Genomic DNA, 15,857 nt, shown 5'->3' on the forward strand with positions numbered 1-15,857 from the left:
TGGTACAGGCTTGGCAGTACAAAGCTTTTTTAGAGCTTTTAACGATGCATGTACTTAAACTCGACATTTACGACATGGGATGATAAGTTTTACATTCAGACTAACGGTCCCTGCGCTGGCTCTTGCATAGCATCAATTTTGAGCGACCTTAGTACATCTTGATAGCCGACTGCATGACCAACTACAAATTTCAAAATTAACCAACATCTTTCGTTGCGTTGATGATTATCTATAATCTTCAACGCTGACTAAGCGGGCGTCAAACTATTAATGATTCAGACTCTGAATCAATCCCGTGAATGTTCTTAGACCACTTAACTTTTGAATTACCCGTGGAAAGATCCATCAGATGTTCGAATGTGATGTTTAAATTTTTGAAAACTCACATTTGGTGGGCGTACGAGCCACGTGTCAGCATGCCGCTTCTTCCATTCGAGTCGGCCCATTCAAAATTCGTAAAAAGGCCTATAGCAACAATGTGTTTCACGAATGCCTTGAACAAATCATGTTTTCACTCGATGACAGACAGCTTTAGCGAGCAGATAGACCGTCTTCAGATAGCGGGGTATCCGAAGCAGCTTCTGTTACCCTGACAAACAAACGACGAAAACCCAGCCTTCGAAGACGCGTACACAAGAAGAGAGAAAATGGCAACCACACCCGTTTTTCTTTTCGAACCAAGTGTTTCATTACACTATGTTGCTAGCCCCAGCGTGTGTGGTTGTCTTTTTCTCTCTTCTTGTGTACGCGTCTTCAAAGGTTGGGTTTTGGTCGTTTGTTTGTCAAGCTATGTACCAACAGGCCCAGCACCAGACGCTTCTACGTTATGTTTCTAATATCCGTAGCAGAATCGGTTCTAAAAAAAGTTAAAAATGTAACCACAGGACAGCCAAGCAGCATTAGAACGCAACAGGAAAGAAAAAATAACTTTGATACCTTACATGCGTTGGTCAGCGCATAATTTGAAAAAAGGAGAACGCGCCGACATAAATGTTGTATTTTCTGCTCCTAAAAAACTTTGCGCAATATATTGGAAAGTAAACAAAACAGCAACGGAGCCACAATAATGGTCCAGAGTGCATGAAAACCGCTTTGTAAAACACTGTATTGAGGGTGTTGTCTATTTGGTCCCGCTGTCATGTGGAAAGAAATATGTAGGACAGACAAGTGAATGCATAAATGAAAGATTAAGAGTATAACTACAACGTACACAAAGTGATTAGTGGCCATCTAGGTCTCCAATGCACGGAGTGGTTGCACTCCAATATTTTCAGGAACAAATTTTATAGCAAAAATGAAGTAAAAAAGGACTGAAGAAATAACTGAAGCTGCGGGAATATCACGACTAAATGAAAATTGTGTTAGTGTGCCTTCTCTGACCCTCTCCGAAAAAGAAGTCGATTTTTCGACTCACAGATAATACAATACGTGCTTGTGACACAAGTCGATGATGTAGGTTGACGAGGGATAGGGATAAGATTATCATGTTAGGTTAATCTTATTTTTCGTCATATGTTTTTGACTGTCAAGGTATATATATGCCCACATATGTCAAAAGATAAAATTAGTTGTAAGTAAACGCCGTGTTCATACTTTTCTTCGTCTTGTGTACCGTCAATTTTGCGCTGTCCCCCTATTCTCGCCGTTCAGATTGATTTGGCAAAATCATTTGATAAAGTTAATTCATACTTCTTGTTTCGTGTGTAAGAGCACATAAACGTTGGATCTCTTCTTTTTAAAGCCATCACCATCTATTATGCTAATGGCACAACAAGGCTAATAGTTAATGGTTGTCTATCCGAATCTATCTACCTCACGGCATCGGTAAGGCAAGGTTGTCCCTTGTCCCCTCTATTATTCGTTTTGTACGTGGTACTGATTTGTGCCCGAATTATGAAGGCTCATACCTTTCACGGGTTCAAATTGTTGTCCAATGAGGTCCGGGCACTTGCTTATGGATATGGCATAGCCGCCTTCTGTGTTGACAAGTGTAGAGGCTGCCCTTGCCATACGCAAGAGTTTTGCTCAGCTCCTGGTGCACAGTAAACGTTGAGAAGAGTTCAGGGTTTTGGTTAGGTCTAAGGTGTACGAGGCCAACTTACTTCGCAGGTATTCAGTGGAGGCAAGTCTTCAAGTACTTAGGTGTACCCATCTCTCGATACCGCAATAATAATCTTCACTGGTCACCGGAAGTTGCACAACTACAAAGTAAGGTTAGCAACTGGCAGAGGCGGCAGTTGTCCATATTTAGCCGAGCTGAAGCTTGCAATGAGTTCCTAACAGCTCGACTTATATACGTCCTGAAGGCATTACAATACTTGCGGCTTAGGCTGCAGGCTTTGCGTCGTGTGTTTGCACTAGAGGTTAACCTGCAATGGTAAGCTGTTAAAATGCCTTGTTAATTGTCGCCCTTTTTGTATGCCTTGTATATTGGGGGGCTTCTCAAGTGAATTGATTTTCACTTTTTGCCCGAGCATTTCCCGCATTGTGATGATGCAAATAAATTTCAACCTCAACTTCAACCTATGTATGGAGCTGACGTGTTCAGGCCATGCGGTGTGATAACCTTTTGTTTTCCCTTTGAGAGTAGGGGTCTTGGCCTAGTTCACCTTTTTGTTAGGCAACTTGTCTCCCGGTTATTCTTCTTTCGTGAAGCGAACAGTCCGTTTCTAAGAGAGATGTTACAACTTCAATTAATCAATTACCTTCAAGAAATAATCGTGCGGTCATCTGTCAGAAATGCACCAACGGCTACTTGGGGCTTCTTGAAAGAAGTTGTTGAAGGCTTTCACTTTCTAAAGGCTCGCTTTAGTATGGATTACATTTTCACTGCCTCTCGCAAAGAAATTTCTGCTGTATTCATGGACACGTTGTTTCCTGTTCCCCATTATCGTGCGCTTTATTTGGAATGTTATTACCTAGATGTGCTTAAGCGTGTCCGTCGAATGATCATTTCTCCAGAGATCAAAACTTTTTTCTTTACGTTACATTGAGCAACCTTTTCCGTGTAAACCTGGTTAGAAAAAAAAAGGGCTGTTTCGTGCTGCGGTCGACAAACTGCCGTTTGTGTCCAAATGCTGAAATGAATGGCCACTGTTTTGTAGATTGTAGGGATGCCGTGTTCTTCCGGGACATTCTCCAAAGAACACCTAAAAATATTTAGATATCACACCATACACAATCCGTTTCCAGCCTTTTAAATTAAATTATGGGGTTTTACGTGCCAAAACCACTTTCTGATTATGAGGCACGCCGTAGTGGTGGACTCCGGAAATTTCGACCACCTGGGGTTCTTTAACGTGCACCTAAATCTAAGTACACGGGTTTTTTCGCATTTCGCGTTTCCAGCCTTTTAAAGATCCCTGTGGCCCACCACATGACATGTTCATGCTACTTGGCCTACATAACCTTTCGCGCAGTAGAATGTCTGACAGGCGCACTGAACCACCGTGAAGCACGCATCGTTTTTTCGGGAATCTGCTGCCTACGTTCGTAGTGTATACGCTGCACAAGAAACAGCGCCGGAATGTATGCTTTTATTGGACGCTTGCACGTACTTGCCTGACTTTTGAATGAGTTTTCAGTTACCTGAAATTTCTGCACCACATTGTTTTTTTTCTCAAAATCTTGCTCCCATGTATTCAAGGAAAAAAAATGATGTGTTTGTTGTGTAGTGGTTAGCACATCCGCCTAACACGCGGAAGGTCCCATCCCTGGCAGGCAGTTTTTTTGTGTTCATTTTTTTCAATATTTTGGTTTTACGTGCCAAAACCACGATTCGAGAATGAGGCAGGCCGTAGTGGAGGACTCCAGATTAATTTTGACCATCAGGGGATGTTTAACGTGCCCCCAATTCAGGGAACATGGGGCGTTTTTGCATTTCGCCCCCATCGAAATGCGGCCACCGCTGCCGGGTTTGATCCCGCGATCTCTAGCTTAGCCGCGCAACACTACAGCTGCTAAGCCACCGCGGCGGGTTCTTTTCTTTTTCGTCCTTACCGGAAAAATATGCCCTTATATAAGTTCCAGCAAAAATATGCCGAATAACTATGAAAAAGCCTGTAATATATCTGAAACTGCCGGATATATCCTGGGCTGCCCACCACGGCGTAGCACAGCAGTGCTCAAGTACTTTGATCCGTAGACATAGCGACCGTGCGGCATTTTCGGTCATCATCTACAGTAGCATTCGTGACTACAACCGCAAACTGTGAGTGTAATGTTGTCGTTACCATGTCATTCAAAGTAAAAAAAAAAAAACTCGTGTTGAGGTTCGCCTGCAACGCAGTTTTGTCAGGGTGGAATACGCATAGAGAAGTTGGTTTTTTTTATAATACTTTGTTTACTGTTTGAACTTATTCTTCCTTACTACTTTTGAGATACATGATTTCAGGCAATTATGGGCAGGAAAGGTCTGTTTTTGAAGGTTTCACTGCTCGGCGAGTCATCGAAGCGGAGCTTTCCTGCCATATTTTTCTGCTTTGGGCTGCTGATCTATTGTGCTAGTGGTATCATGCACGTTCGGCTGATCCAGCACCAGTTTGCTTCTTTCAGTGCGACTTTATGCCTTTCCTTGGATTTAATATCACGTGACTAATGAAAAATAACAAACAAAAAAGAAATAGACAAATATAGCACAGCTAAATGTGTTTCGAGTTGCATGTACTTCATATACGATATGAAGCTACCCTCCAAATCTGAATTAGCAACGAAGATTCGGCATGACAACGTAACCAGAGAGAGGAACGTTCTGGAAAGGATGCTGCTTTACGTTTGCCTATAGCATGGCATAGTGTGCTACTTCACTGACAAGGATGACAGATGACGCGTACATACATAATACACACGCAGAAGCATATACACTGAGCACAGCGGAAATTAACTAGAATATCTGACCGAGGCCATAGTCCCAGAAAAAAGACCAAGAGTCCAAAGCATACCAGCGCAATATCCTTACAGTTGTGGCTACGGCTGAAATGGATAAAAACGGCTTTACAGAAATCAAGCTTCTTATTTATGCATCCAGGTTTACAGGACTTCAGGTAGCTTTTTTTAGATTATTTGTTATTTTTTGTCTTTATGAAGCGCAGATACTTCTTGCGCTATGCGACATGAGCGATAAAGTACTGCGCCTGTGTTCACGAAACAATTTGTACGTCAGAACATTCTTTCTTGAACTGCGGGGCACGGACCGAAAGTCCTGGAGACAGTGCTGTTATACAGGCGTGTCCTTGACGCGCATCTTAAATCTATACATCGATAAAGGCGTCTGGTGATCGGTTTGCGACGATATATCTGTTTGAAGACGCTCTTTTCATTCATATTAAACAGAAAAACATAAGTATGCGCTATGATGTTCAAACGCTCTCCAGAGATATGACATCAGTTCCAACGTCGGTGGCAGGCATGTTATCACATTTATCTGTGCGGCATGTAATGCGCGTGTAACGTATACAAATCGCTTCCAATGTAGCCTATAGCTGGCGAGTTGAAATGTCACATTCCTTCAGTGCATTGGCATAACCAGGTGGAGGGGGGCTATACTTGCCCCACCACCAAATGGGCATGAATAGGGTGAACAGACAATTATGAGAGCCTATTTCAAGAGGCGCAAACCGATTGTATTGCATCTAATAAGATCCCAGAAATTTTCGAGGGCCTTATAACTTTGTTCCCGGCCGATGTCGAGGCGTTCTCGAAGTGAACACGCAACTTCATCCATGTTGCCGCTCCCCCCAGGCACGTATGCCTATGAAAGGCATATCGTGATTACGGGAGCGGAGAGAAAGAAAAACTTAATTGAAGGGAAATCGACAAGCACGCAAAAAAGCAGACTGAAGAAAGCATACATTTAAAAAAATAATGATAACTTTATGATTCTCTTGAGAACGACCAGCCCTTGTATTCTGCCTGTCACCGGCTGAGCACGCAAAGTCTACCACTGATAAGATCATCTGTGGATATGAGATGCGCAGTCTGATCTTGCTGCTTGCAGAAACGTGTGCTGCTTGCAAGCATATGTGAGGTGTGGACAGAGCGTCAACAAAAAAAAAGTTTCAGCTGTAGAATGCTCCTTCCCTGAATCCAATTAAGACCGTTATATGGGTAGGAGCGCAATGTTTAGTGCGCCACTTTCGTAGAGAAAAGTAGGAGAAAGGTGCTGCCCGGCGTCTGTACCAGCAGAACATTGTGGCCTCACCAAAGGTGCGCCTCTCCATCATTCCGGATTGTGTTATCCATAACTATTGATGGGGGATCATTGCTAAAAAGTACACACAGAGAGAAAGAGGAGGGGCAGACGTGCTTAAAACTTGCGAACAATATTGCTACCCACCAGGCAGTCGTGTCAACGAGGAGCTTCTCATTTCTAGTACTTAACCTTAACCGAATCGTCGAGCGCGCTGCACAGAAGAAAAGCATTCCGAAAATATTGCTAGGAAACGCATATTGAGCACCCTCTCCCCCTTGTTCTTCTTTCCCTTGTCTGTGACATTTATTATGTAAATAAACTTGAGGAGAGCTTGCTGCTGGGCCAGTTGGTACGCTTTGCTAATTAAGAATGAAAACTGCGCAAAAAACAGGACAAGAAAGAAAGACAGACGGAACTCTTATTTGCGCGTGGGAAACTATGTCAAGGATGGGGGTATACAAGGTCAGGGAAGCTAAAAAACAGCCACAACAAACCAGGCGTGAGACTGGGCTAGTTTCTGATCCATGATATGCACAGCGCGAGGGCAGATAAAGGACGGAAAGTCACAACGGAGACCAAGCGCTGACTTCCAACTAAACTTTATTTTCGTGAAACACACATATATATATATACGCTCACGTGATCAAAATCGAAACTGACGAAGCATGCTTGCCAAAACAAAAAGAACATTTATTATCTCTACGTAGATTAGCACGGCGCACCACATCCTGCGCATTGCAGGTAAACGAGTTCCTTTTCGGATAACGCGACAGAAAGTTTCCTGAAACAATTGCCTTGAGCAATAGCCGCGTCTTCAGTTATCAACCTGGTGCTACGTACCGATAGCGCGATTAGCAATAATTCCTTTTTTTTTCTAATAACGAAGCGCATCCACATTGACTACAATGTAAAGCGAGGAATCCATCTCTCCCTTATTGCACTTTCAGAGTGCGTTCCTGTAATCTTGGTTCAATTACACGGAACATAGAGCTTACCACGAGTGAAAGCTTCCCCGCTTACGCCATTACCAACGGCACCTCTAGCTCTAACACATTGGTTCAGCTCTAAGCAGATTTAAACGTGCACAAAAATGTTTGTAAAGTTGATTCCACAATCGTAACGCCCAGCGGAAAATGTGGGGCATCATTCCACTCTGGCTTGCGCTTTTGTGACTATGACCCTGTCTGGTCTCACGCGAACCTATATTTTCGATAAAGGTCTTCCGTTTGAAGCAGATTTAAATGTGAAACGAGCAAAGTTTCCAAAGATTTATTTTGCAGTTTATGCAATAGCTGATCTAAATTGACATGGGTACATCTCTCCCCTCCTCTCGTTTCGCATGCCTCTATCTGTCTGCCCCATATATGAGGTCTGTCCCAAAGTCTATGCAATGAGTCAGTAAAAAAAAAGGCACCGACGAGGCACCGACGACGGATATTTTATTAGAATGTGAAGACGTCTACCCAGCGGTCGATTTAGACACCACTGCCTCCTTGAAGCCCTTGGCTTCAGCGAGAGTAGGGGAAAAGTAAACATGTCCGCTATAGAGATTAGTAAGAGGCGATTGGAAGATTGGTGGAAGACAAGTAGGGAAACGACAAAGTTCGACAAGCAAAGTTCGCAATAGGGGGTCAGAAAATGTGATTGTGGGAGTTCATAGTGGTTTCTTTTCTTTTTTTTCTTTTTTAACTTGGGTAGCACATTAGTCAGTATAATAGCAAGAGCTTGGTGGCGCAACCCACCGCCCCGTTCCAAAGGGGACGCTCATAACATCCATCCATCCATCCATCCATCGCGGCCCACGCAAGAGGCCGCGTTTCTACCAGAAAGCCCGCCTTCATGCACAGCGTTCGTTGCGAGTGTTTCCCTGTAAACATTACGGTTACATACGCTGCAGTTGCCGGGAAGCGTGAGAAGCAGTCAGGGATCTTTGGGTGCTATCGTGTTCCACTCTTAAAGGCGAAGCTTAAGCGTCCTTCAAATTTTTTTTATGCGTGCGTAGAACGTTATGTATGCACTTCTGCAGCGCATTTTCTGTATTTGTCGAAATGGAGATCGACGAACAGATGGAATAACGGATCAGTATAATTTGTCTTGTGAAATTGTGCTAGAATAGTGCAGAAGTTAATCAAATATTGGATAATGTCTACAGAAAAGATGTCCTAAAGGTAAGGACTGTGTTCACGTGGGTCCAGTGTTTTCAGGAAGGCCGTGAAGATCCCGAGGACGACGCAAGACCAGGACGCCCTTTCAGGCTCGTGCAAAGATGAAGACATCGATCGTGTGCGTTCTCTTGTGCTCAGTGAACTGCGACGGACTGAATGATAACAGAAGCACTTGTTTTGGGAAAGTTGTCCCTTCACAGGATTTTTACTGAAAATTCGAAAATAAAAAAGATTTGCGCTAAGATGGTGCCGAAACTGCCGACAACTGAACAAAAGTTGCGACGAAAAGAATGTTGCATTGATTGGAAAACTTAGACGACAGCGATCAATTCTTGCAGAGGATCGTCACCGGTGACTAAACCTGAATTTACGAATACGACATCGAGCTCAAGTTGCCTAGCTAGGAGTGAAAAAAAAAATATCAGCCGAGCCCCGCCCCCCCCCCCCCAAAAAAAATATAAAGAGCAAAAGAACAAAGCAAGAAAATTAAGTCATGCTGATCGCGTTTTTTTTTTTGGCTGTTATAAAATTGTGCACCAAGAATCTGTAGCTGAAGATTAAACTGCCAATACAGATTTCTAAGTGGAGGTCCTGAAGCGCCTGGAAAATCGTGTGCGCCGCGTGCGACCAAATTTGTCGAAAGCGGGGCTCTGGATTAGGCACCACGCACAACAATGCTCCTGTACGCTATGCATTGACAGTCCTGAGTTTTTGGCATGCATTTACACCACTGTGCTGGAACACCCTCCCTACTCGCCGTATTTAGCCCGCTGTGAGTATTCTTTGTTCCCCAAATGCAAACTGTGCTCCTGGGGCGGCATTTCGGGGATGTACACGGCAATTCAGAAGGACGAACATCGCTGCTGAAGAAGTGGACTTCCATGGGTGCTTCCAGCGATGGAAGAAAAGGTGGAACCAGTGTATTCTGTCTAAGGTGGAGTATTTTGAGGGTGATCACGTTTATGTATCTGAAAGGTTGTGAAATAATTTTTTAAAAATATACTGCCCGAATTTTCGGGACAGACGGCCGTACACCTGAGCCCACTTGCAAGATCACAGGCTTTCCTGGTGACAGTCAAAAGAGAAAGTTCTAGGGTCAAATTCTTTTGTACAGGCAGGAATGCGACTGTCAATGCTCGCCACAGACTTTGAGTCCGCGTTTCTAAACGAGGTCAAATGTTTACATTCCATAGATTGCTTTGTTTTCACTCGCGATATAGGTCCGTTTAATCTCTTTCTGAAGGTCACGCGCGTGAGGGCCTCACGCCGCGAGGAGTTATATAAGCAAGCCACGTCGCTGTGGCTAACCCGAATAACTGTGGCGTGTTTGTAAGTATTGTTATATGACCCCACGACAGTGGACGACCGACGGTTGATGACCTGCCGCGCACTGTAAACGCCAGATAACGAGCGTGACTCGTTTTTCGAGCTCGCCGAAAAATATAATGCAACTCTCGCAATCTGGGGTTCCGGGGAACCTTCAAGAATTTCCTGTTACTGCCAGGCACCTCCACCACCTCTGGGAAGCCAGAGGAGCTCTCCTCAAGAGATAGAATTAAGAGACAGAAGCTAAACAAGAAATTAAAGAAGCGAATTGCACTCCTCACCGAGCAAGCACAGGCATACGCGGAGAGATTAGGAAGACAGAACTGGCACGCATTTTGCGGCAAACTCCATGGAACCATGAGCACAAGGACGACGTGACGTCTCCTGCGAGCTCTTCTCGACAACGGCCCTACGTAGACGCAGAAGGGACAGCACCTCTGAAGGCTCGGGCACAACCACGCCGGATCGGAAGAGAACCTCGTCCGAGAAATTCAGAAGAAGCTGTGCGGCGACCCACCCGTTAATACGACGGCACATGACAAAGTCTGCGTTGGAAAACCAAACCCTGAACTTGACCCACCCTTTACGCATGCAGAACTCTCTGCAGAACTATCGACGCTTCCCAGAAACGCCAACCCGGGCAAAGATCGGATCACCAAAAGCATCTCCGGAACCTTCCGCAGCAGCCTACCTCAGCCCTACTCCAGTACTTCAATGCCTACTGGGAGAAAGGAGAACTACTGGCTGCCTGGAAGCACTCGAAGATCACCATGATCCCCAAACCAAATAAACTCCTCAGCATCGAGAACTTGCCCCCATTTTCCCTTACCTCTTGCGTAGGGAAACTTTTCGAGCGTATGATACACAACCGGCTAACCTCATACCTCGAAGACAACGGATATCTTCTAAACACGATGTTCGGTTTCAGACAGAACCTGTCAGCGCAAGATGTCTTCCTTCTACTCAAAAAAGACCTCATCGACCACCCGAGCACCAGAAGCAAATCATCGATTTTAGCCATCGACGTAAAGGGTGCTTTTGACAACGTCAGTCACGAAGCTATCCTCTGCAACCTCGAAGACCTAGGCTGCGGGTCTCGGACATACGACTATGCGAGGAATTTCCTCACGAACCGCACTGCCACAGTTGGAATATACAACCTGCACAGCGACAGCTTCCGGCTACCGAGCAAAAGCACCCCGCAGGGTTCGGTCATATCGCCGTTGCTCTTCAACATCGCCATCATCAAACTACCCAGCCTCCTCGACGTCATACCAGATCTAAGACACGCTTTTTATGGAGATGATATCACGCTATGGGGGGGGGGAGGCAAGGGCCTCTAACACTGGAACGCAAGAAACACCCCTACAGGAAGCAGTAGATACCATCGAGAGCTACTTGCAAAAATGTGGCCTCCAATGTACTCCCGAGAAGCCGGAACACCTCGTCCTCAAGTCAAGAACGAGAAGCAGACCACCCGGCTACGATGAATCCAAACGCAACGTCACCCTCAGTGGAACCCCCATCCCAAAAGTGGAAACCGTACGAGTGCTAGGGCTAAACACCCACAAGGACGGGTCCGGGCCGGCCACCCTCCCACGACTACAGCGAACGCTATCACAGCTCGCGCATATCGTCAGAAGAGTTGCAAGCAGACTTAAAGAACAAGGCACGCTACGCGTGATGCAAGCACTCCTCACCAGTCGAATAACATACGGCACGCCCTACCTCGCGCTGAAGAATTCAGAGGTAGAAAAACTTTACATTCAAATACGCAAAGCCATCAAAATTGCCCTGGGCCTACCATCCACAGCTTCGACTACGAGAATTCTCAAGGTGGGCGTACAAAACACCTGGCAATAACTAGCTGAAGTTCATAAAGCCAGTAAATTAAAACTACTGAAGCTCACGCCCACCGGAAGATCAGTGCTGCAACGGCTGAGCTACGGTGAAACCTTTATAGCTACCAAGTACCGAAAAGAAAGAATTCCTCCAAAAATCCGCGAATCTCTGTGCATAGCACAAATTCCATGCAACATGCACCCCACGTACCACAAGAAAAGAAAACAGGCCCAAGTGGATGCCCTACGGAGAAGACACAGGCAAGCTCCGGACGCCAGATACACCGACGCAGCCAAATACCCGCAAAGAAACACTCACGCCCTGAGCGTCGTAGATTCTCAGGGCAGAGAGCTAGCGTCTGCCGCAGTTCACGCACGAAACACTGAGTCTGCAGAAGAGGCGGCGATCGCCCTAACAACTACGGCGTGCATGGACGCAGCTGTCATCTTTTCCGATTCTGAAGCAGCTGTCAGGAACTACGCTAAGGGTCGTGTGTCGACAGAAGCACTAAATATATTGAACCGCCGCAGCACTCCGATCCCCTATACACCTGCGTGACATGGGTACATGGGCACGAAGGACTGGAGGGGAACGAAGCAGCACACGCCGCGGCCCGAGGCCACACCTGCTTCCTACTCTCGAGATGCCTGGTCTGCGTCAGCGGGGGCAGAGACCCGTACACATCACCTACCCACCACCTCACCCAAAGCTCAACAAAAACTACAGAGTAACACTTACACCACCGGAATACACATGCACAAACTGTACCGAACGGTACAAGGATACCACTGCCCAATGTGTGGCGTACCGGACACCTTGGCGCATCTGATCCTCGAGTGTCCATGGCATATAGACACAGACGCATCGCCTTCACCGAAAGACTGTAACGCCAGACAAGAAAGCGAAGACCTCATCGAAACGTGAGAAACCAAGCTCGTCTCCAAGGACCTAGAACAACGACGCCTCGTCGCCAAGACCAATGGTGGCAGCGAAGGCCAGAGGGTTCCTGGAATTATGAGACCTCCCACATAGAGTAGAAACAGGGCTTCCCCCGGGATACTGTTTCGAAAATAAATGTTTATTCCTCCTCCTCCTCCTCCTCCTCCTCCTCCAGTGCAAGACGAAGCTATAGGCTAACAAGCAGATAGTCATCGTCTCTGACGGAAGCCCGAATAGTCAGCGCGCTGCACGCAGACCAAGCGAAATTTACACAGGAGCTATAAGAGACACCGTAGTGGACGGTTCCGGATTAATTTTGACCACTTGGGGTTCCTTAATCGTACACTCAAAGCTTGGTAAACGAGTGATTTTGCATTCCACGCGATCCCCATCGGAATGCGGTCACAGCAGCTGGAAATCGACCCCGCGACTTCATGCTCAGGAGCAAGCACAACACAATTAGCCATGCGCTGCATGAGCAACCGCAACGGATAAGAACACGAGAGAAATTCGTTACAATAAGCTTGTATTGAAAAGATACAGACAGTGCCAATAAATATATCTAATATATATAATAAATATATATCTCAGGAAGATGACCTAATTGTTTATAATTACTGCTTTTAATATGGTTACAAAATTACCGCCTTCACGTAAAACTTGTGTTAACCATTGATGATGACAGCTTGCATATCTTTTCTTTTTCGGGAAAGAAAAAGCCTGGTCAACCAAACACCGTCAAGAAAAAAATAAGAATATTCAATATAATGGGAACGCAGCAATCAACTAGAGAAGCGTGCTCGCGGAATGCAACAACTTCCTTATACCCGCGGCTGAGATTCACAAATTCGTACGCAAGGGCGGTTCTTGGTAACAGGCACTGGCCACGCCCACTCATGACAGCAAACATATTAATATTAGTGAAAGCGGTCAGACTATCTTCTGGTACCATCTGCACCTGCATTAACAAAAATCTCCCGCGCTAGAACTGTTCGTACGAGCAAATTCCAGCGAAGTCTGATGCTGGACATTATCAGTCAAGGCTGCAGGCCAGTGGCAAATGACATCTCACGGACAAAAATAGTAGTGTTAGTAATTGTATTTTAATAAAACTAAATAAATAGGAAGGGAACTAAATTATTGCTGATCCCAGTGCTTTGTGAATTTGGTCCCTTCTGTACCATAGGGCCGCGAAAATTTGGGCGACTTGGTGCTTTGTTGCAATGGGCGAATTAAAGCAAATTCCGCTGCGTATATGTAGTGAATGCAAACCATGCGTGAAATCTTGTTCCATGATTTGCGTTGAGAAGCGGCTTTGGTATCACCTAGACAAGTAGCCCGGAGCACTCGCCTATAGCTTTTTATCTATACGTGAATATCGCCGGGAAACCTTCCGATGCATCATGATGCACATGGATCCTCTACGAGTCAAGTCTACTGCATTTTGCGCTAAACTAAGTAATTGTACTGTGCTGTGTACTTGTACTGTGTCTTGCGCTAGACAAAGTAATTATAGAAGTCTACTGCCCTCGATCATCTATCGCAAGATTCCCGATGCCGCCCGATATCAGGAACTATGTGAAAGCGAGGGTTTGACGAGGAAGCTGGGCAGCGTCTCGGTTTGGGAACGCCGCTCAGTTGAAGTGTGTCCTTCCTGAACCAGAGCACAGTCTTCAAACTGTAAGAATACTAGGTGTATTTCTCCCACTTTGACAGGCGCGCGCACACGCAATTATATTGCAAAAAGAACATAAATCAACGTCAAGAGGAACCTTAGGTTGATTTAAAGGGCGTCAGGGCCAGGCAAACAGCAGCAAATGAATGTGCGCGTGTGTGTGTTTTCTTTTGGGAGCCTATTCGGGAAAATATGTGAAAGTAAAATGGTACCGGCCTCTCAAACGAACAGAGAGCTCGCACCGCAGGTTGCAGCCACTCGGCGCCTCGCAGTGCTTTACGCGCGAGGTGCTCCCCGCAGCTCAAAGTGCCGAAACAGGATGCCTCGATGTTTCGATACAGGATGCGTCGACGCACCCTGTATGTACTACATAGGCCGTAAAACTATACTGCCGCGCGGTCCAACGCAAACAGTGCATCGATGGGGAGAGTGTGCTCACCAGATCGTCCGCTAGGATGAACACGATGTGCGGCTGAGGCAGCGGCGCGGCGGCGTATTGTCGCTGCACGCAGAAGGCGGCGCCGGTCAATAAGGCGGCCAGCACCACGCACAGCAGCAGGAAGGTCACCCGCGATGTCTCCATGTCCGCGACTGCAGTGAAGCCACCGGCACTCGGCTGGCGACCTCCTCGATCCGGCTCCCCGCCGCGGGGCTGCCACAGCACGACCTGCAGCATGAGTGTCGCCTGTGTACACCGTTTTCACCGCCTCTTTTGTCCGCGCATGATAAGGAGCGTGCGGGCCTTTCGGGACGGTGATATATAGCGGTGCCCCTTTCCCACTGAGTGATAGCGTTCGCGTGCAGGTGGAGTACGCGGGCCAGCATATACGCGCACGCGGGACCATCGATGATCTCCACGTTGTTAGCGCGACAACTGTCCCTGGAAGTCTGTGAATCTGCAGGTGAGGGGCAGTCCGCCCGCGCTGCCCGTCACCTCCATGTACACCTCTCCGAGTGCTTACAAAAGCAGATCCTGTTGAGAAATGCAGCAGGATCGTTGCATACATGCGTTGAAGACTGGCGCTGTCATTCGGTTCATACTTGCCAGCACTCGCTTACAGTAGTTAATAGCACCGAGCTCTACACTTGAAAATGTTTTCAGTTATTTTTTTTTTAATCATGGCAGCTCTGCTAACTCCATCTGTCAATCCCATTGCCTTATTAGCTCAGAAGACCTTAGCTGCATGTTGTGTGGGTATACACGGAAATGTAATATTGTAGAAATATAATCCAAAAGTACGAGTGTCCACTTTTAGGCTCTATTCACAATGAAACTGTAAAATAAGTTGGCCAACGCTATTGCAACAGCACGCAAACGTGTTGATGGCGTCCCTGTCACACTGGATAATCAATAAATGTTGGGAAACATGTTCTGAACCAAAACCAGTGATAACATCCCATCAGTAATATGACTCTGCAGTACTGGCACAATTTGGAGGTGCGAGATGACCGAGTCTACGACCACGCGAGTGGCGATGGAACAGGCATCAAATATAGTTTCGAATTTTAAACGATCGAAATCAGTGTAAAGTTCGCGGCCTTTATAAATATAACTTTGAAGACTCCAAAGAGCGCGGGGGTGCGGACGCCAAACGCTGCTCTCGGCCAGGGTGGCTAGATTTCAAGTGTCGTAAAGTGTGGCTCGTTTTTCAGCAAAACGAAAAAAAGTTCGTTTTGCTGAACAATCGCGAAGAAGCCGAAAGCAGCAAAACAAAAACAA

At 46.2% G+C, this 15,857-nt stretch overlaps 1 protein-coding gene across 1 annotated transcript in view; it reads right to left on the bottom strand.

The window, feature by feature from the left end:
• LOC142583780 (arylsulfatase B-like) overlaps positions 1–14,846 on the bottom strand; it is an 85,944-nt gene extending 71,098 nt beyond the window's left edge. The window contains exon 1 of the mRNA XM_075694239.1: positions 14,577–14,846. Coding sequence (XP_075550354.1) covers positions 14,577–14,813 — 237 coding nt within the window. The 5' untranslated portion in view covers positions 14,814–14,846. The remainder of the gene's footprint in view (positions 1–14,576) is intronic.
• Positions 14,847–15,857: the final 1,011 nt, after the last annotated feature.

This window comes from Dermacentor variabilis, chromosome 1, assembly GCF_050947875.1.
Source record: "Dermacentor variabilis isolate Ectoservices chromosome 1, ASM5094787v1, whole genome shotgun sequence".
NCBI lineage: Eukaryota > Metazoa > Arthropoda > Arachnida > Ixodida > Ixodidae > Dermacentor > Dermacentor variabilis.